General features: G+C 41.3%; 1 protein-coding gene across 2 annotated transcripts in view; it reads right to left on the bottom strand.

Moving 5' to 3' along the window:
• LOC141107991 (UAP56-interacting factor-like) overlaps positions 1–21046 on the bottom strand; it is a 113316-nt gene that overhangs the window by 26391 nt on the left and 65879 nt on the right. Inside the window, exons 2-5 of one of the 2 annotated variants that reach the window (XM_073599131.1) lie at positions 10114–10245; positions 9549–9691; positions 5032–5129; positions 1081–1162 (exon numbers count right to left, since the gene is read on the bottom strand). In XM_073599131.1, the coding sequence (XP_073455232.1) occupies positions 1081–1162; positions 5032–5129; positions 9549–9691; positions 10114–10245 (455 nt within the window). Of the gene's footprint in view, positions 1–1080; positions 1166–5031; positions 5130–9548; positions 9692–10113; positions 10246–21046 lie in introns of both variants that reach the window. The other variant, XM_073599130.1, reaches the window with a different exon arrangement.

Below are 21046 nucleotides of genomic sequence, written 5' to 3'. Positions count from 1 at the left end.
CTGGAGGCTCCTGCCCAAAAGACTTGTAAGCCCCCTGGACAGTCTTGATGATCCAGGATGACAGAGTGCTTAATTAATGCTTCTTTCAGTCCATCGAAGGTTCTGAATAAAGTAGGTGCCTTGAAGGTATGCTTTTAGAGTTTTGGGGCATGCCAAGTTTATAATGAACTAAGCTTTCTGTGGAAGCATCCATTCATTTGTCAGATGAAAGACCAAGGCCCCCTTGGGAATAAAGTGCTGGAGTGGTCAGAGCACTACTCTGTTTGGAAAGAACAGGAGATAAGGCAGGCCAGACATGGAGCGAACTTATTTCCTGCAACCAAGGGCAGACAGTGTTGACAGGGGAATCCCTCCTGCCGAGCCATTGTATTCTCCAGGCGGGGGAGCAGGGGAAGACATCGCCGCTGGGAGAACACAGTGATTATTGAAAGCGGCTGTACCAGCCGCTACCAATAATCGTATGTAAATTCCAACAGGCTGGTTGTATCCAAGTTGATTGATCAGCTTGGGTACATTCAACCTAACCATACATGGTTTGAATCTCAGCCAGTGCCTGCTGGCCTAAGGCCTAAGGCTCTGTGGTGACCAGCACTTGAAGCACTGAAACTCTTCCCCTGAAGTAATGGCCACTAAAAACTGCCTTTAGTGTAATGCCCCATAGGTATTCGTCTTCTGTGAGAGCGAAGGGGTCACGAGAGGACTTCAAGGATTGTTATAAGGTCCCACTGTGGGTACACACACACAAAGCTTTTAGCTTTAGCACTGCTTTCCTGAACTGCTCAACCAAACGGTCACTTACCCATCTCTTTTTTTGTGATAGCTGAATGCTACAGGGTTTCTCTCTTACTTTTTCATAGGATTTACCTGGTCCTGTAGGTGAGGATAGGGGAGGAGCTTTACTCCTAGTATGCTGTCATGCAGAAACCAGGAAATAAATTGTTTGTCTGAAAAACTGCTTTGATATAAATGTTGTAACTGTGTATTTAATTGTTTGCTTGTCGTTCAACTTAAATATGAAGATCTCATCAGACATTTTGCATTTGAATTCATACATCAATTTCCTATATCAGCGCTACTTACTCTTCTGTTTTCATTAACTGGATTTCTTCTTTGTTGGCCTTGACCAGTTCTAAACTGTTGTGCTCTGTTTTGTAAGTTGTTTCTGCTGTAATAAACATTATCATTATTACTTGCTAGTCACAATTGGAGATTATGCTAAATTGTGCTTTATTTAAATGTTCTGCGTTTTCGCTATAACAGCCTTTACCATAACATCAGCGACACCAAAATAACCAAACCTTTCCTGCATGCTGTACTACCTGGATACTATGGCATCAGGGTTTTTTTAAGGTAATATTTATATACTTTTGAACATACAGTTTAGAACAATAGGTGAAATGGCTTCCACCTAGATACAACTTCCATTTTGCAATTCATTTTTAAAAACAGAAGCATATAACTGGTGCTTGGTGATTGGTCACTAAGGCTCCCAGCATTGTCCAATTAGAGGAAGAGTCTTCAGCCCTGTGCATTTCGTGGCTAAAAAAGCAAGTGCAGAAAATGGAAACTAGCATAAGAAATATTCAGTAGGTCGATTGTGTCTGTGAGGCAGTTTAAATGGCAACATTTAAAAGGAAGTAGTACATAGTCACAAAGCTAGATATCAGTCCCAAAAGCTTACTATGAAATCAGCCATTAGTAAAAATACCTCTTTTACGTTAAAGCTGAAATCTAGAGGGGCTTGTACAAAGCTTTCAATGCATCCACTCTACCTGATTGTCAGGCCACTCTGATCAGGGAAAGTTATTGCACTTAATGATAGTATCAAAGCTTTCCAGTCTCTCTTACCTCCCACACATTCAACATTGTAATGGTCCCAAAGAAATGTATAAATTGCCAAAACAGCAGTGTTCTGAACAACCAGCATTTGGGTACAGTGGGGTCATCGTCAGCAGATTTTTTTCTTGTCTTAGACAGTCTGAGTTGAGGGGTATAATTCCATATGCTGGTGCATGCTTACGCAAGGGGCAAGGTAGTAGGCCCAAACTGTGTGTTCTATAGCCCAAGAAGTTTGTGTGTATGCGGCCCTAAAGCAAAAAAGTCACTTAAAGGATAAGTTCATTTTTTAGAAAAAAAAATAATAAATGCACATTTTTTTGCAGGTAAAAAAATGTGCATTTTTTTTTTTTTGTAATTTTTGGGCCTGTAAAGCATTGCACCAGCGATCAGCAGATTACTGGTGCCATGCAGGTCTCCTCCAGATCTGTCAGAGTATCTGTGTGCTCATACATCCCATACGGGCAAGCAGATATAATCTGACAAGAAGAATCAATGAACTACTATGGCGCTCCACAGCTCCATGGTAGTTCATTGAGAACTACCAGCTGACAACCACAAAGCATGTTGAGGCTTGTAGTTCATTCACATACAGAACTTTGTGAATGGATGACGCGGCTGTGTGGGCGGGGGTGTGTGTGATGGAATCGCACAGCGACTGCAGCATTGGGAACATAAAATAGAAAAATAGCACACGTTACATGTTCCACCATAGAGATAGGTAATATGTTCTCGAAGGTGAACTTATCCTTTAAATTACCAACCCATACTCTAGTGCTAGGATAGTTACATCACTTTATAGTAAAAACACATAAAATTAGCCTTGGTGTCCTGTAATATGCATGCAGCCAAGGAGACAGAAGGCAACAGGAAATTACTGCTTCATAGAAGTATTCAGAGAGAGCTATAGCTTTGTGACAGGTTTCCTTTATGTTTGATTGAAGTATAAAGGTTAGGTATATGCAGCGCTAGAAGCATCAAATTATAAAATAAGAGTCCATAGTGTTGTTCAGGGCAAATACTGGAACCACCCACGGTGTAGACAGAGATACAATAAGGTGAACATGAGATTATCCTCCACCGAACATCAACACACCGGGCCTCTTACCAAAGAAAATGGACCACTGAATTACAGGTGGTCAAACAAGCATGATATATTCACAGCGCCACGTAACCACTTCAATTGGATCATAGAAGGCTGGATCTTGTAGTCCCACTTAATGGTAATTCATAGGTACATACATAGGATACAAGAAAGCAACTCCTCATGGTGTAGTATAAAAAACCAAGGAAAATTTATTTCTTATAAAAAGCCAGGGTACTCACATTTTGAGAAATAAAAACAGGCATATCAAAAGTTGCAATTCGTCATGGATAGCAGATATTTCCAACCACAAAGATGGCCGCAGTCGGCATGTTACAGTATTGTGACGTCAGAGCTCCACCCTACACAGTGTTTCGTCCAATAGGAATGTCATCAGGGGCGTGGTCAGAGGTCTTCATATGCTCTTTATTTAGGAGGGAGGGCGGGATAAGAACGCCCCTTCCCCCTGCACTCCAAGGCTCTCTCTCATCCACAGGAAGCGGAACCTCATCATAACCAGATGTTTACACCACAGTTTAGACTTATGTGGCTAAAACACACCCACGGCGGCCATGTTTTGGGAGACCAGATTAGACATATATAAAATATACTAATCCGTTTTCTGAAGGGAGGGTAGGAGAAAAAGAACCGAGCCAAGTTGGAAACAAACGTAATAGATAAAAATGGAAGTAATCAAAACATCTACAAATTGAAAATGAATTGCTAAAATTAGCAAACAGCTTATCAAAGGCTGGCTATGAGATAAAAGCAATGCTGCCATCTAGTGGTTGGAAACAGATAGTAAAGAAAATGCAAATGTAAAAATATTACATGGACAAAACCTAACCAAAAAAAATTATTAAAAATATAAAAATGGAAGAATAATCTAGGGATTCAGCTATTGTTAAATTGATAAAGGCATTAACATCCCATTCTATGTTTAAGCCAAATGGTCTATAAGATTTTAAACAAAAAATTCACCAGGTCTCCATCTTTGAAATCTCTTGCCTAATATGGCTGCCCCTCCAATGAGGGTCAAACGTCTCTATAGCCATAAAGGATGTACCCTTTAAGCTCTTATCACGCCACAAAGAGTAATGTTTGGATAAACTATGGTTCAAAAAACCTTTGCAAATATTCGCCAAATGCTCCTTGAGCTTGGTTTCCAACTTGCGAATAGTGCAACCCACATAAAATAGGCTGCAAGGGCACGTAATCAAATAAATCACGTTCTTGGTCGAACACGTGAGGAAACAGCCATGTAAGTCTAAACTGTGGTGTAAACATCCGGTTATGACGAGGTTCGGCTTCCTGTGGATGAAAGAGAGGCTTAGAGTGCAGGGGGAAGGGGCGTTCTTATCCCATCCTCCCTCTTATATAAAGAGGATATGAAGAGCTCTGACCAAGCCCCTGCCGACTTTCCTATTAGACGAAACGCCGTGTAGGGTGGGGCTCTGACGTCACGACACTGTAACATGCCGAATGTGGCCATCTTTGTAGTTGGAAACATCTGCTATCCATGACGAATTGCAACTTTTGATATGCCTGCCTGTTTTTATTTCTCAAAATGTGAGTACCCTGGTTTTTTATAAGAAATACATTGAACTGAACTCGCACAGTTTCATTCCCGCAGTCAGTGTGAACCTAGGCTTAAAGCTATTTTCTTATATTATTTCAACATTTAAATTGTAAAGTTGATGTTTTACAGTTTAAATACATGTATGTTTATTACTAAAACTGCCAAAAGATGTTTATTTCTGCACAGCCAGTCTTGTGATTCCAACACATCTGCCACACTGCACAGCCAGGGAGATCACTCTATGGCCTGAAATAGTGTTTCCATCTGCTTTACATTTACTGCTTCCAGAACGTTTCCTGCTAACAGGACTGGGGTGATTATGCTGATTCTTCTTCCACTGAATAAGCTGGACATGGAAACTTTTAATGCTGAATTGACAAAGAGTGTGTCACCTTCCTGTACAAATGTGTGTAAATCATGACATTTACCTAACAGTTTTATGAATCCTTTGGCAGATAAAATCACACACAAATATACATTTCAACAGTGTTCTTAGCTGTCTGCTGGATATTCCACTTTTTTTTCCACTTACCTCCTAGTGATCATCTGTACAGGCACAGGTGATGCTCTATACTTCTTTGTGATCGGCCTTGCCTTCTGTGATTGTGCTTGTCCCAAGTTCTGAGAACTCTGTCAACATTGTAAAAGCAAAGACAGCCATTGCTGCGAATTAAACAAGTCAAAGATAATGGAGGTTCTGTGGTTGCCCTTTCTATTGTGAAAATATGATTTACCAAGTGCAAACAGACTGTACACTTTGCAAAGTGCAGTTGCTCCAGAGATTAGTAAATGAGGTAAAGCTTCTCTTTGCAAAGAATACCCAATCACGTACTAGGAAAATAAAAAAAATTAACAGCATTTTTGCTTGCACATGATTGGATTGGGGAAGTCAGCAGAGCTTCTGCTCATTTATTAAGCTCTGGACCAACTGCACTTGCAAAGTGTACAGTCTATTTGCCTTTAGTAAATCAACCCCTGTATTTGGATTAAAGCATTTCTCCCACTTCAGCTGCGGGAAGATTTTACCCCCTTCATGACCAAGCCTTTTTTTGCTAGTCAGCACTGCATTACTTTAACATGCAACGCTGTACCCAAACAAAATTTCTAAAACATTTTCACACATATTGAGCTTTCTTTTGGTGGTATTTGATCAACACTGGGTTTTTTAATTTTTTTTTGCGATATAAACATAAAAAGACCGAAAATTTGGAAAAAAAAAAAATATTTTTTACTTTCTGCTATAACCACTTAACCAGCTCCAGGTCATCTCTGGGGCACTTTTTGTTTACATGTAACAATCAGTATTTTTGCTAGAAAACTAGTTAGGACCCCCAAGCATTATATTTTTTTTCAAAGCAGAGGCCCCTAGAGAATAAATTGGTTGGTTTTGCAATTGTTTTGTCATACGGTATTTGCACAGCTTTTTTTTAAACACAATTTTTTGGGAAAAAATACACTTTTTTAAATTTTTTGAAAAAAATCACAATACATAATCACATTTTTTTGTAAAATATAAAAGATGATGATACACGGAGCAAATAGATACTAAACGCGTGTTTAAAATTAAAACGCTCAGGATTTTATTCCCCAGTCTTTTTGGTCCCCAAGAAGTCGGGCGGTTGGAGGCCCGTGTTGGACCTGAAGAGGTTGAACAGATACATCCATGTAGAGCAATTCAAAATGGAATCCTTCAACACAGTAATTCTACCAGTACAACCAGGGGATTGGATGGTCTCTATAGACACCCAAGATACATATCTCCATGCACCTATCCTGCAGCAGTTTCAGATCCTGATTTTATCCCAGCACAAAAAGAACCTAGAAATACATGTGCGATTGGTCCTAGACACGCTGAGCAGGTTCGGGTGGCTAATCAATTATTCCAAAAGTCAGCTCACACCTACACAAGAGATGACATATCTGGGAGCATTCTTCAACACTCCAGAGAAAGCAGTTTTGCTTCCATCAGAAAAGATTCCTGTTCTGAAAGGGAAAGTGAAAAAAGTACTGGCAAGCCATTCCATGTCAGCATCAGCCTGTCTGAGCCTGCTGGGGTCCCTTTCTTCATGTATACCCATGGTGAAATGGGCCGGGTGGCATCTACGGGGGTTCAGTACTGGTGTCGGTGAATGCATTAATAACCCCCAACATTGCTGTCAGTGGACACAATATTAATCCCTAGCATTGGTGTCATTAGATACAATAATAACCTCAAATATCCAAGGGCTCATTCACACGTGAGGTTGGGGAGCAGTAAAACCCTGCAGTTCATTTGCATTCTTAAAAACCTCAACCTCTACCCCCTTTTGTTGCATAGGCAGCAGCTGAGGGTGAACACATGCTGCAGCCACAGTAAGAAATATACCCTTTGTTAGCATAGTCTGGCCAAAGCCAGCATTTTGTCAGTCCACACGCTTTATTACTGAAGGTTGTTTGTTGGTATGGGGAGCACGGCCATCTTAATAGCATCATGGGCCTCAGGGGAAGTAATGCACTGGGGCCCCTACAAGCCTGCCCCAATTTACAAACCTATTTTCAAGAAATAAAGTATACATAGTTGATAGATTTGAACATATATTTCTTAGTACTTTCAATAAAATTGATTTTAAAACAATAACAGGACATGCCATAAATCAAAAAGCACATGTATAAGCCACCATTCCTCATACTTTCTTCAACCCGTGTTTTTATTTTTTCAGGAGTCTTTCACATGGGAGATTGGGGGAGTAAAGCTATCCAGCTGAGCTGTGGTTTTACTGCTCCCCTTTAAGGAATATTTACACCATATGCTGTGGGACTGTGGTGGGTGGCTATTTCAGCACAGTCCCACAGCATGACAAGGAAAAATGTCTTGTCTGTAGTATGTCCAGTTCACACTGTGTTGCAGTGGTGCATGCAGTACTTTTTTCAGCACAGTGCAAGAAAATTCACCACCTCGTACCACACAGCAGGCAGTTGAACTTTATAAAATGTCAGTGTGATACTTCAATAAAGTTTGTTTTAAAAAAAAAAGTAATAGTACAATGCACTGCAGTCTACACTGCACTGATATTGCACAGCAGGTTATAATGCAGCCACTGGGGTGAATGAACCCTTAGCTGACAGGGCAGCAGCTGGGGGTGTACACATGCTGCAGCCACATTGCTTTGCTTTGTGACTGCTGCAAGAATTATACCCACAGTTGCATTTGGCGGGCGCTACCACTCAACAAACGCAAACCCATTCAAATAAAATTGTATGCGTGTGTGTGCGCACATCAGGGAGTATGGGCAAGGCTGCCAAGACAGGCACAGTAGGGACTGGATAGATCACAAGGAGGCGAGACAAAATCATCGGCCTCAGCACACAAAGCTGTTCACTCCGAATCCTGTCTCTCAATATCGCACTCAGAGGATTTGTGTGAGTGAGATCATGAGTAACAGGATTAGTGCAGACAGCACAGTGACAGTACAGTGTGTGCACCCATGCTAAGACAAGGACTGCCAGCTGGGTGGGAAGCAGGGGGCAAAACTGCAGCAGCTGCAATGATCAGTTGACAATGTGGAGATCATGGCAGGCAGCAAATGCCGGTGCCCGCTGCTAACAAAACTACAGTTAAACTTACTCCTCAGCACTGCCAGCAGCATCCGCCTGGACCTGAGGATTCCCAGCCGACCCTGATTGGGCCCCAATTTGCGTGCAGTGCTGGCTTTAAGTGGTTGTAAACCCACTAACAAAACTGCAAGACAAAGGCATACTAGCTTATTATGAATTACTTACCTTAGATCGAAGCCCCTGCAGCGGTCCTCATACACCGCTCCGGCCGGCGACATCGCTCCCAGGGTTACTTCTGGGTATATCGGGCTCCGACGCTGTGATCGGCCGAAACCGCAATGATGTCACTCCCGTGCATGTGCGTGGGAACTGCTGGTAACGGCATACTAGCTGAAGCAACGGCACGACATGCCGTTGCTTCAGTGCGCATGTGCCGATGCCGTCAGCACATGCTGATACAGGGAATATCTCCTAAACCATACAGGTTTAGGAGATATCCAGGGTAGCTACAGGTAAGCCTTATTATAGGCTTACCTGTAGTAAAAAGTGGTTGTAAAGGGTTTACAACCACTTTAAAGCGGACCTTCAGTCATTTTTTCATCTATTAAATCTTCTACCCTTGTTGTTTTAACTTTGGATAGTAAAACATTTTTTTTCTGCCAGTAAATACCTTATACAGCTCACTTCCTGTTTCTTGTCGGGTCATTAGCCTAGGCTTATGACATCATGCACAGCTCTCTCTCTCACTCTCGTGAGAGTTATTCCGGCGTGGGAGGGGGGTGGGTCATAAGAAGGCCAATGAGACCTGCAAGGCTGCAGAGCTGGAGGTGTGCCTCTGTGTGTCTGTATAAATCAAGGAAGTGAACAGGTAGCAGCTTCAGCTGCCCACAGTTAAAATGAATGCGGCCAGACTCAGTGGAGAGAGATTTCTGCAGCATATTTGGCAAGTACAGAATCACAGTTTATATAAAATAATATGCAAAGTGGTTGGGGGGAAGCTTCAGAATGGCAATGATGTTTTTATTACAAATTAAGTGAGCAGACTGCAGTTCCTCTTTAAAGGGCAGCTGCTTTGGGCTCCACAACAATGACTGGGCCTGGGGCAGTTTTCCCTTTTGCCCCACGTTAAAGACAGCCCTGATGTGGAGGTCTTAAATGATGTACATGTGTAGGTGGCTGAAGTGGGAAATGATACTCCCTTTTTGCAGGTCCACATTGGGCCCAACTTATGTTCTTCTACACAGGCCCACTGCATTTTGAAAATGACCCTGCTCAAAACTTTTCCAAGATGGTTGCTGCCAGGACAAATCACAGCCCAGAACTAGGCATAGTAAATTGGACCTGTGTCACAGCTCTGCTATCGAGAGTGCCAGCAAACTTATACTGAGTTAACTTTAGTCATCCACCACCCTTTTTGTGTGATTTTTTTGGAAAATATAGTTACACCTTAAGATACTGAATCTGAAATCAACTGAGCTAGTGTTCCCAAAGCTAAGAAAAGCAGAACTAAATTACCGGTGTATTTTTGTTGGGCCGGTTAAGTGGACTCACACCATTGAAGGTTGCTCTTTGCCGTGTAACTGGTCCAAAGGATGCATTTCTTGTATTGACACGAGAAAATCTTTGTTGTTTAAAACCAGGCTTTGATCTGAGAGGCCCTAAGAAATAAAGCATAGATTAAGCATTTATGGTTCTGCCAAAGTTAGAAATGAAAAATCCAGCAATATGCACACCGTGTATTTTTACTGATGGGCAGATTTTATTCTGAGAAGGACAGGATGGGAAATACTGCCCCTTGTTTTGACCTCCAGGACCTATCATCTCCAGGACCCCAGCAGCACATATACTGTGTATATCATCCATCAGAGATCAGAAAATTGATTTGACAGATCTGGAAAACTCAAGAAATCAATTGCTTTGCTAAGCCACACATTTTCATTTCACCTGACATTATGGGCAAATTTGTCTCATCTGCAGAGAATCACGCAATCTGCAGTTCAATGCAAAATTAAAAAATTTTCAAATCTATTGCACTATTTATTTAGAATACACATAAGATGCAGTTATACTTAATACACACCTTGTTGATTTCTTGGTGGAGCTCTAAAAAATCTCATGTTTCTAAAATTTATTCTTGTCCTTACTTCCTGACCAGCCTGGCTTGAGGACGGCCGAGGATCAGAGTCTTCTTTTTGAAGCTTAATTATGTCATCTAGGTGACAAAATATACAAAAGTTGTACAAATTTAAACCATAAAGAAATTGCACTATACTTAAATGGTACATTAAAAAAATACAGTATATGTTTTTTAAGGTATAGCCTTGTCATGGGGACAATTCGATTTTTTCTGCATTCCACATAGAAGTTTTTGATGTTTCCACTCACTTTTACGCGTGTCAGCTTCAAAGGTTACATTCACCTGAGGCAAAGCTTTGCCCTGCCTGGTCTCAGAAAGAGGTTTTGACCCAAGATCAGGGCCCTGGGAGAAGACAGTGATTATTGCTAGCGGCTGCAATAATTGCAAGTGAATCCACCAGGCTGGTTGTACCCAAGTTGATTGATCTATCAACTTGGTACAGTCAGCCTGCCCATAAACAATTCGAATCCTAGCTGGTTCCTGCTAAACTGGCCAAGATTCGAATCGTGTATGGCCAGCCTTAGTAGTGACCTGACCATGGTTCAGGGCTACACCCCGGCAGACAGGAGGTCTTTGCCCAGGAGTCAGGAAAGCTCCACCTAGGAGAGAGGTGGGAGCCAGAGAAGCTGGGGCTGCTAGCGGTGTGCACAGAGTTGTGTAGGAAGATGGTCTGTGGGAGACAGACAAAAGCCCAAAGGGTAAGGCCAGAGAACGAGTGCTACATGAATAAGCCTAGAGGATTAATGTTCATTTGCTTTGATGGAAGATAAATGCTGAAAACCCCTGTGAGGAAAAACTTATGTTTTGTGTTTTCTGAAACTTTCTTTTAATAAAAGTGGGCAAGAAAAGCCTTTTAAAGGAAGAAGAGAGTGAGTGTCTAAGTCCTTAAAGCTCTACATTTGAGTTCTCACATACAATATGACTGATTTTGCATCTGTACATTGTTATAATGCATGTTTTACTGTGCATTAGCTGAACGCAAGTTAAAGCATGAACTATGGTGCAGTGTGTTATGGTAAAATTTATTTGGAATGGTACCCCAATTGCAAATGTACCCCGATGAACCACTTAGGCCTCATTCACATGGGCTTAAGGGCCTGTACAGCGTGAATAAAGTGTTTGTTTACAAATGTGGCGCGACCTGGAACTGCAGGCAACTTAAGTTAGTGAATAGAGATGTAGTGGCTGTATACCCCTGTACATCTAAGCTTGACAGGTGTGCAGGGGTGAGTTCATGACCCCAAATTCACACTGTCTGCTTTCCGGGCTGTGCACCGTGCCTTGTGTATCTTTCAAACTGGGATGTGCATGTTTGTCCATACAGCCACTGCATCTCCCTTCACCAACATACGTGACCTGAACACAGCTCCAGTTGGCTCCAGGTACATATGTCTCTTTAATAAATTAGACAAGAAAAAATACTCCAAACTTCCAATATAAGAGATCGAAGCAGGGAGATATGATGAGTGCCACTTCATACAATATAGACAATTAAAAGTAAATCCAGCTATATTGGTGCAAAAGACACAGAGGGGGTTATTTACGAAAGGCAAATCCACTTTGCACTGCAAGTGCACTTGAAAGTCTAATCTAAGGGGTAGATCTGAAATGAGGGGAAGCTCTGCTGATTTTATCATCCAATCATGTGCAAGCTAAAATGCTGTTTTTTTATTTTCCTTGCATGTCCTCCTCGGATCTACAGCGACTTTACTTCCAAGTGCACTTGCAGTGCAAAGTGGATTTTCCTTTAGTAAATAACCCCCAGAATGTTTAAAAGCAGTCCATATCCTAAATATACCAACAAGGTAATACAATTTTGGAGCTTGGTGGATCAACGCTTTTCCTATCAGTACAGTGCTTCATCAGGATCCATGTGCCCTTGAAACAATTGGATATGGGACATGTAAGATATATCACAATCTCTAACAAAGAATATATAAAATCAGTATAGACTATATTACAAAGATTAAATATATACAGTACACTGCAGAGGGACGGAGGGCCAAAAATGGAAGAAAGAAAATGGAGAAGAAAAAAGGTCAATAATACTTTACAGGCCTCAGCACTTGTGTGAATAGGGCCTAATAGCTTCCCTTAAAAAACAAAACTGAATTGAAATGCATTTTCATGCTGTAAAATTCATGTCTTTTTTTGTCTAGGAAAACGGAATAGTGTAAATAAGCCCTAAGTGAAAATGTTTATGTGTTATTGGACCCCCATGCAATATGTTCCAGTTTTTATTAAACTGACATTCCATAGCAAACAATCATGTTTTTTACTTACTGAAAACCAAATTTATTTTATTCTGAAGTGGAGACAAATTATATGAATGTTGGTTGATGCTGTTATATTTGCAAAAATAACAGACACAACATAAATGAACAATATACTACATTTTTAGAAAATTGTGCTTCTTCAAATACACATCAATGTAGACGGGGCGAAGAATCTCATTGAAGAGCTCTGTCATTTTTAATAATATGGTGGGAGAGGCAGCTCTTTAAGACACAGACTGCATAATGAATATGTGTCCTTGTTACTTCCTCCATCAAATAGACATAAGAGTAATTACTGTGCACATTGACAGGATTCTTCTGAGAATGGGCAGCCAGTGAAAGCTGAGGAAGATTCTCCTGCTAGCAACTGCTGCTGTCAGACAAGGCCTGTGTCATCGGAGTGAGTGGGAGAACACAGCTGCTAATGGCTGTGGCCGGCTGCGTTCTTTGCGATATGGTCCACAATAGAATGAAAATACTTAACCCACTGTGGCAGGAGAAGGCTAATGTGATGATTAAATAACTCGGGAAAGCTTTGACACTAGTATTTTTAGGTTTCTCTATTCTTTCTTTTTTTCACAGATTAAAAGTCAGCGCCACTTAAAATGATTCTGTAGTCAGCATTGGTTGGTTGAATCACCTGTTGTCTGTTTAAATCTGTTAAAGTGAACTTGTGCTTTGTGCATGCAGTGTTGAGCAACATATTCGCTTTAGGTGACCATATTGCTATATTACTGCTTGCAGGAAAAGGCATACCCGTAATAGAAATACCTTACCTGTGCAGCTGAATGCTTCTCCACTGCTTAGAAATAGTCCCCCGAAATCCACTGGAAAACCAACACAAGTGGCAGGAAAGGTATGTATGTGCAGTCAGTGTGCCTTTTCTTGCAAACTTTACTATAGCTGCTTAGGCCTCATAAGCCCTGGTGCATAAGATCCTGGAGTATTGGTGCAGGTGGAAAACATAGGTGCACCACCCAGCACTTCTGCCAGCAGCCTGTAAAACTCTATGCTGAAAGCTGCTACAACTTGGCATGGCTGAATGGAGCATCAAGTGGCACTAACAATTAGGGCAATTTGTGCCCGGGGATCAATGCTTTGAAAGCAGACTGCTTGTATTCCCAACCATTGATCCTTGTCACATACTGCCCTAAGCATCTATACCACTTGATGCACCACCCAGCTGCAGCAGCAGCTTTCAGCCCCTCATAGAGTATTACAGGTTGCTGGCAGCAGGACTGAACAGTTACAAATCCATTCATTATATCTTCCATAGTTATTCATTTTAAAATTCTTAACAGACTTCTGCCTGCAGTCCAGGCACCTTTGGCTTTTTCATCAATCATTATTACTATTGATGTAAGTAAGTTACTTTTTTCTTAGGTTAGCACTATCACTTCACATGAGCTCACCTTTATTACATCACTTTCATTATGGTCTTTAGATGTTAACCATCTTATTTGTCACCTTTTGCACTCCTCCTCACAATCCACTCTCTTACACACCCACTTTCCTTTCCTCTCATTCCTACCCTATCCCCTTTTCCCCATTCCCCCCTTCATCCCCCCCCTTATTCCTTCCCTCTTCTTCCACCTCCCCATTCCCTTCCCACCTCACCTTCACTCCCCATACCCCCACCACTCTCTCCCCCTTATCTCCCCCCCCCTTCTTTTCACCCCCCCCCCTTTCACCTTCTCCTCCTTTTCCTGGTCACCCCCTATTTCACCTTTATCATTTTCACCATTTTTACACAATTCTGTTGGTTAGATTCCAGCCCAAAAGGTTTTTCGGAGCCCCACTGGCATTGCTCCTTGTGCACTACACTTTGACTGTGTTTCGTGACTTGACCTTGAGGTGCAGATGAAAGATCCTCAATTGGGTGAGCGATTGTTGATGGGTATGGTAGTTGACAGCTTACTCCTTTGTACTATTATTATTACAACTTCAATTTTATATTGTATCCTCAGTCCATGCAATTGTTTTAATTTAGTTTTGTTTTGGTTGTATACAGTGCTACATCTAATTATTTTTCAAACATCCCCTGATGAGCCAATAGTGGTGAAACATATCGGGACAATCATTCTAATGTCATCTGTTTTGAATTTTAGATGTATTCTTGTACATGTGCACATACATTTTATCAAACCTTTTATCATGTTTTTCATGTAACAATAAAATCACGCATTTTTCGTACCTATCATGGTTTGAAATTATTTTTTCTTTGTTGGCACCTTAAAAGTCCCACTAAATACTCTCCCTTCCTTACAATTACGTACAGGGATGTTGGTGCCTTTTTCCTTCCTTATCATTGTCACCTACCCATTTGCTACCTTCCACTGTCACATGTAAGTTTTAAATCACAACTTGAAGCTTACACAGGCTTATCTTCTTCAATACACTTCTGGCAGCCCAACAGAGGAAGGTGAGTATATTGCTGCTGTATAATGTCATGCATGGGTAAAGTACAGTTTCACTTCAGTGCATTCATTTATAACTCCAGACCTCTCTAATGAGGTGCTAACAAAGGTGATACCAGGGTTGGGCCAAGACAGAGGAAGAAGAGGCACCTGTTTTGGGCAACATGGTATTTGAGAAGAACTGGGAGCTCTCATGGGGATAATTCTCATTGGAATTCCTCAAATAAATAAAGAAGCCAGCATAGGTTTAAACTATCCTAAGTATGCACAACTGAAATATCTGTTATGAGTAGAGCAGGTCTCTGAATATTCATGAATACTGAATTCAAATGAACACATAGCAAATATGTAAATCTGCCTGCGTCTGTGGGCACACTTGATACCATCCATGTATGATAGCCTATTACATAGTTCCATAACTGTAGCTTTAAGACACTGAGATGTTCTGACTGGCCAGCTTGAGATATCTGCCTACCATCAAACAAATCATCAGAGAAGAGGGAAAAAAGGAAAAAGGAAAAACTGCACATTGGTGAAATAAACAAAATAATATCAATTAGAGCTGCAATTCCTCTATGTAACACAAACACAGTAACAATCAATGGGAAAAAAGTGGTTTGAATCGCGCTAGAAAGAATTAGTGATCATAAATAACGTCGCCAAACCAAATATTGAAAGATGGGTAAAGGATCCCCATTAGTGCATTAAACATACAATACAAGCCATGTTAACAGACTGAAATGTGTGAATCACCTAAGTGATGTAAAAAATAAAAACTCAAAAAAAGGTTCCAAAGGATCGAAAGAACATAAATTCTTGCTGTGAGAAGAGTGCTTGTTTCACCACCGTAAATAAGACTGGCCGCTTACCAGAATCCCATGATCCCCCGTTACAGAGGATCAGAGAGAGCTGTTTGTCAATATTGATTCGAACCACGACCAATGGACCAGAAGCCTTTTACCGGAATGAAACATCAGAGACCTTGGTACCGTACTTAGGATGTTCACACTGACAGGTACTCAGACATCAGCCCACAGCAATACGGATATGGCATGAAAAATAGAAAGGCTGTATATAGTGTAAAATTGTTGACTTTATTAAAATATAAAGGAGTAAAACTCACATGCTACTAGACAATAGTAGGGGGCGCGTCTCATCACCTCCCTTTAGTCGCTCTGCCTTACGCGGCGTTTTGTGATAGAGTAACGTCGTCCAGGGACACGGGCGGTGCGTCTCATCACCTCCCTTTATAGCACAAAGAGCCTGACCAAGCCTTACTTTGAATTCCGCTCCATCGGCGGACTTGCGCAGAGGGTCGAATAATCCCAGACACTGAATAGTGCCTCACTTGACCAAGATAGATCTAAAGATCCAGATAGTGGATGATCATTTTGTGACATCAACTCACTTTAAGGCGACCGACAGGAATATGGCATGAAAAATAGAAAGGCTCCATATAGTGTAAAATCGTTGACTTTATTAAAATATAAAAGAGTAAAACTCACATGCTAGTAGACAATAGTAGGCGCTTAGTATAGTTTGGAGCGCCGGCCGAGAGCTCACAGATAGCCTGTCCTACTGGAATCAACAGCGGCAATGGGAGGTGACAAGAACACGTCGCTCTGCCCTACGCGGCGTTTCGTGATAGAGTCACGTCGTCCAGGGGCACGGGCGGTGCGTCTCATCACCTCCCTTTATAGCACAAAGAGCCTGACCAAGCCTCACTTTGAATTCCGCTCCATCGGCGGACTTGCGCAGAGGGTCGAATAATCCCAGACACTGAATAGTGCCTCACTTGACCAAGATAGATCTAAAGATCCAGATAGTGGATGATCATTTTGTGACATCAACATACTTTAAGGCGACCGACAGGAACTCTTACATCCCTGTAGATAGTTGTCATTACAAGCCCTGGCTCAGAGCTATTCCCCAGGGCCAATTTTTACGCCTGAGACGTAATTGTTCAGACATTAACACCTTCAATGAACAAGCATCGGTCCTTATGGATAGGTTCATTGAGAAAGGGTATGATCAAGCTTTTCTCTCTCTGGCTGTGAAAACGGCACGAGACAGAGCTTTACTTTTGTCCGATGTACCCCGACACAATGCTGCTGTATCTGATGTTGTGCCGTTTATTACCACCTATTCGGTACAACATCATAATATCAAGCAATTGATACAGAAACATTGGCACCTGTTAGGTAGCGACAGAGTCTTGGGCACTGTCTTGCCAGCCAGACCTAGAGTGGTCTTTAGGGAAGTGGCTTTTCTCGGGAGTAGAGTAGCTCCCTCTGTCCAAGATCCTCCATGTGAGAATCGTAATTTTCTCCAGAATCTCACTGGCTACTACAAATGTGGGAAATGCCAAGTTTGTTCTTTAAACGCCAATAGAGCTAGGCGAATTACCACGTTTACATGCACTAGCACTTCGAGATCATATGAACTCAAACCTTTCATTACATGCACCTCCGTAGGGGTGGTCTATCTCTTACAGTTTCCATGTGGGCTTCAGCATGTGGGGAGGACCAAAAGGGCATTGCAGGTTCACCTGAATGAACATATAGGGAATATTAAGAGAGGTTATGATAAGCATCCTGTCCCCAGACACTATGACTAGGTACATAATAGGGACCCCTCTAACACCCTGTTTGTGGGTATCGACAAATATAGACCACATTGGCGAGGTAGCCTGTTAGTCAGGGAGATCTCCAAGAGTGAGATGTCCTGGATCCACAGGCTTAAACGTTATGTACCATACGGCATGAACGTTGACATAGACATGAATGCCTTTATTAATAACGCCTAATGATGGGTATACCCCCTGCCATTTACCATCTATATAGGATGTGGGCAGCCCAACTTTTTAGGGCTTGGGTGTGTTGTGTCTGGAGGATGATATTGCACTTTGATTGTTAACCTGTTGTTTTAGAGATTCTCTGTGAAGACCTACGCTTTGAGTTCCTACCCATCTGGATCATCTAAATAGCTCTAGCAACGGGGTGGCGGTGATATACACACCGTCCTTTACTCCTATTACCATCTGATGGCCCGCTTGACCCCCATTCACAATATCATTCATTTAGGTTTGAGGTTTACAGTTGGGAATGTTTCCCAACTTTATTAGTTCAATTCCAGTTCAATTTGGCATGACTGTTTCCATTGAATTTTTCTTTTAAGATGAATTTTGGGATTATAGTCCCATTATAGTTGCATTTATGTTCACTGGTTCCAATTGATTTAATATATTTCTGGTACCAATCCAACGGGACCTGTTTTTGACATGGGTTTATAGTATATTTGCCATTTTCAATATGGCCACTAGGTGGCTATTGCGCATTCCCAGTATGTCCCCCTATGCTTATATTAAGCCAGGTCCAGTCTGTGACACGGACCGTGCCGAGAGATAAGACTAAAATGCTTAGGGCTACAAATGCTTTAGTTCAATTCAAGTTCAATTTGGCATGACTGTTTCCATTGAATTTTTCTTTTAAGATGAATTTTGGGATTATAGTCACATTATAGTTGCATTTATGTTCACTGGTTCCAATTGATTTAATATATTTCTGGCACCAATCCAACGGGATTTGTTTTTGATATGGGTTTATAGTATATTTGCCATTTTCAATATGGCCACTAGGTGGCTATTGCTCATTCCCAGTATGTCCCCCTATGCTTATATTAAGCCAGGTCCGGTCTGTGACACGGACCGTGCCGGAAGATAAGACTAAAATGCTTAGGGCTACATTTAGGCCCCTTTTTTTCTGGCTTGAACTCTATATTTATTTAATACAGGCTTGCCAATTGTGGGTTCACATGAATTTACATTTTTATTATTTAGGGTTTACTTGTAATTTTTCAATATGGCCACTGGGTGGCCATTGTTTATTCTCAGTATGTCCCCCTATGTCTATATCAAACTAGGTCCGGTCTGCGACACGGATTGTGTCTGTTGATATGACATTTATTTAGTGCCTGGTTGGCATTTTTACCGTATCATTGGGGCACCTAACTCTATATGAGCTTTATGGTTCCCAGATACCTGACCTTATAACCCACTTCCAGCCAGCGGAGTCATGTCATTTCATGTATAGGACCGTATGCCTATGGATTGCGTATGCACCTGCGCACTTGGCAGTATTCAGTGTCTGGGATTATTTGACCCTCTGCGCAAGTCCGCCGATGGAGCGGAATCCAAAGCGGGGCTTGGTCAAGTGAGGCACTATTCAGTGTCTGGGATTATTCGACCCTCTGCGCAAGTCCGCCGATGGAGCGGAATTCAAAGTGAGGCTTGGTCAGGCTCTTTGTGCTATAAAGGGAGGTGATGAGACGCGCCGCCCGTGCCCCTGGACGACGTGACTCTATCACGAAACGCCGCGTAGGGCAGAGCGACGTGTTCTCGTCACCTCCCATTGCCGCTGTTGATTCCAGTAGGACGGGCTGTCTGTGAGCTCTCGGCCGGCGCTCCAGACTATACTAAGCGCCTACTATTGTCTACTAGCATGTGAGTTTTACTCTTTTATATTTTAATAAAGTCAACGATTTTACACTATATGGAGCCTTTCTATTTTTCATGCCATATCCGTATTGCTGTGGGCTGATGTCTGAGTACCTGTCAGTGTGAACATCCCAAGTACGGTACCAAGGTCTCTGATGTTTCATTCCAATAAAAGGCTTCTGGTCCATTGGTCGTGGTTCGAATCAATATTGACAAACAGCTCTCTCTGATCCTCTGTAATGGGGGATCATGGGATTCTGGTAAGCGGCCAGTCTTATTTACGGTGGTGGAACAAGCACTCTTCTCACAGCAAGAATTTATGTTCTTTCGATCCTTTGGAACCTTTTTTTGAGTTTTTATTTTTTACATCACTTGGGTGATTCACACATTTTTTGTACATGGACTTTTTTTTTTTTTATATTATATTTGATTGATTATCAATTTGTTAACATGGCTTGTATTGTATGTTTAATGCACTAATGGGGATCCTTTAGACATCTTTCAATATTTGGTTTGGCAACGTTATTTATGATCACTAATTCTTTCTAGCGCGATTCAAACCCCTTTTTTCCCATCAGAGAAGAGGGACCTGACACAATTTCAAAAGGCTACACATATATATAGGTCACTCCATAGTTCCACTTTTTACAGCATTGTGGATGCCAGAGGGCCAAATAACAGGTTCTTCACCTTTACACGCTCAGACATTGACATCAGTTTAGCCTTGAATGGCTTTTCAGATAATCATCATAACAGCACAACAGACCTTGAAGGTTCCAGATATTCAGGACTCGTAATTTTTCACTGCAGAAAAAAAACACAGTCAACTTTTATATGACAAATGGCCTCAACATATCCTCAGGGGTGAGAGATAGTAAAAAATATGAAACAATTGTTTAATGTTTCCTTAAGACGCAGGGAATAAAATCCAGATGCATTAAGTCAATTTTAAAATTCATGTCAAAGCACAAGGGCAAGAGGACCATATGTATTTTTTACCTTTGTCCTTAACAATTGCTGTCCTTATTCTTTGTTAATATATATTTCTATTTAATATGTCTATGCCCTGCCCTCTGTTCTTAGAAATTGAAAAGGCCCCTTGAGGGTGAATATATCCAAGCAATAGAACAAGCTATTTAGACGTTGATTTGTGAAAGAATGAGACAGAATGTCATTGTATGTGTCTGAGCAAGAGGTAATCCAAAGTGACACCCCAAACAATGTACTGCAAAGCCTGTAATTCAACAATGCAGAATGCAGCCAGTGTGTGTAATTGTATATGCATTAGGGTAATACATGTTGGGTAGAACACGGTGAATGCACTTTTAACATATTATACCAGTATATAAATATATATACCTGTATTGTACAAGTTGTATTTTTGAGGATTATTTCATTATTGAACAACTACAGTCAATCCAAAATGTTAATAAACCTCAAACCTGAATATTTAGGAAAGAAAAAGTGAGGTGTTGGCCTCCTTAGGACAATATCTACGTGTGCACAATTATTGGACAGCTATTAGTCTGCAGAATTACTATGCAACTAAATGAAAAATGAAAAATTTCCCATCTCCGCCTATTTTTATCTGTTAAAGTGAGAATAATAAACAAACAACTCATAATTTACAAATAAACATTTCTGACATTTCAAAAAAATCAATAAAAAAACTTGGTGATCAATATAAC

The sequence above is a fragment of the Aquarana catesbeiana genome, linkage group LG09 (assembly GCF_042186555.1).
Source record: "Aquarana catesbeiana isolate 2022-GZ linkage group LG09, ASM4218655v1, whole genome shotgun sequence".
Classification (NCBI taxonomy): domain Eukaryota; kingdom Metazoa; phylum Chordata; class Amphibia; order Anura; family Ranidae; genus Aquarana; species Aquarana catesbeiana.
This window is presented reverse-complemented; position numbering and strand designations above follow the sequence as displayed.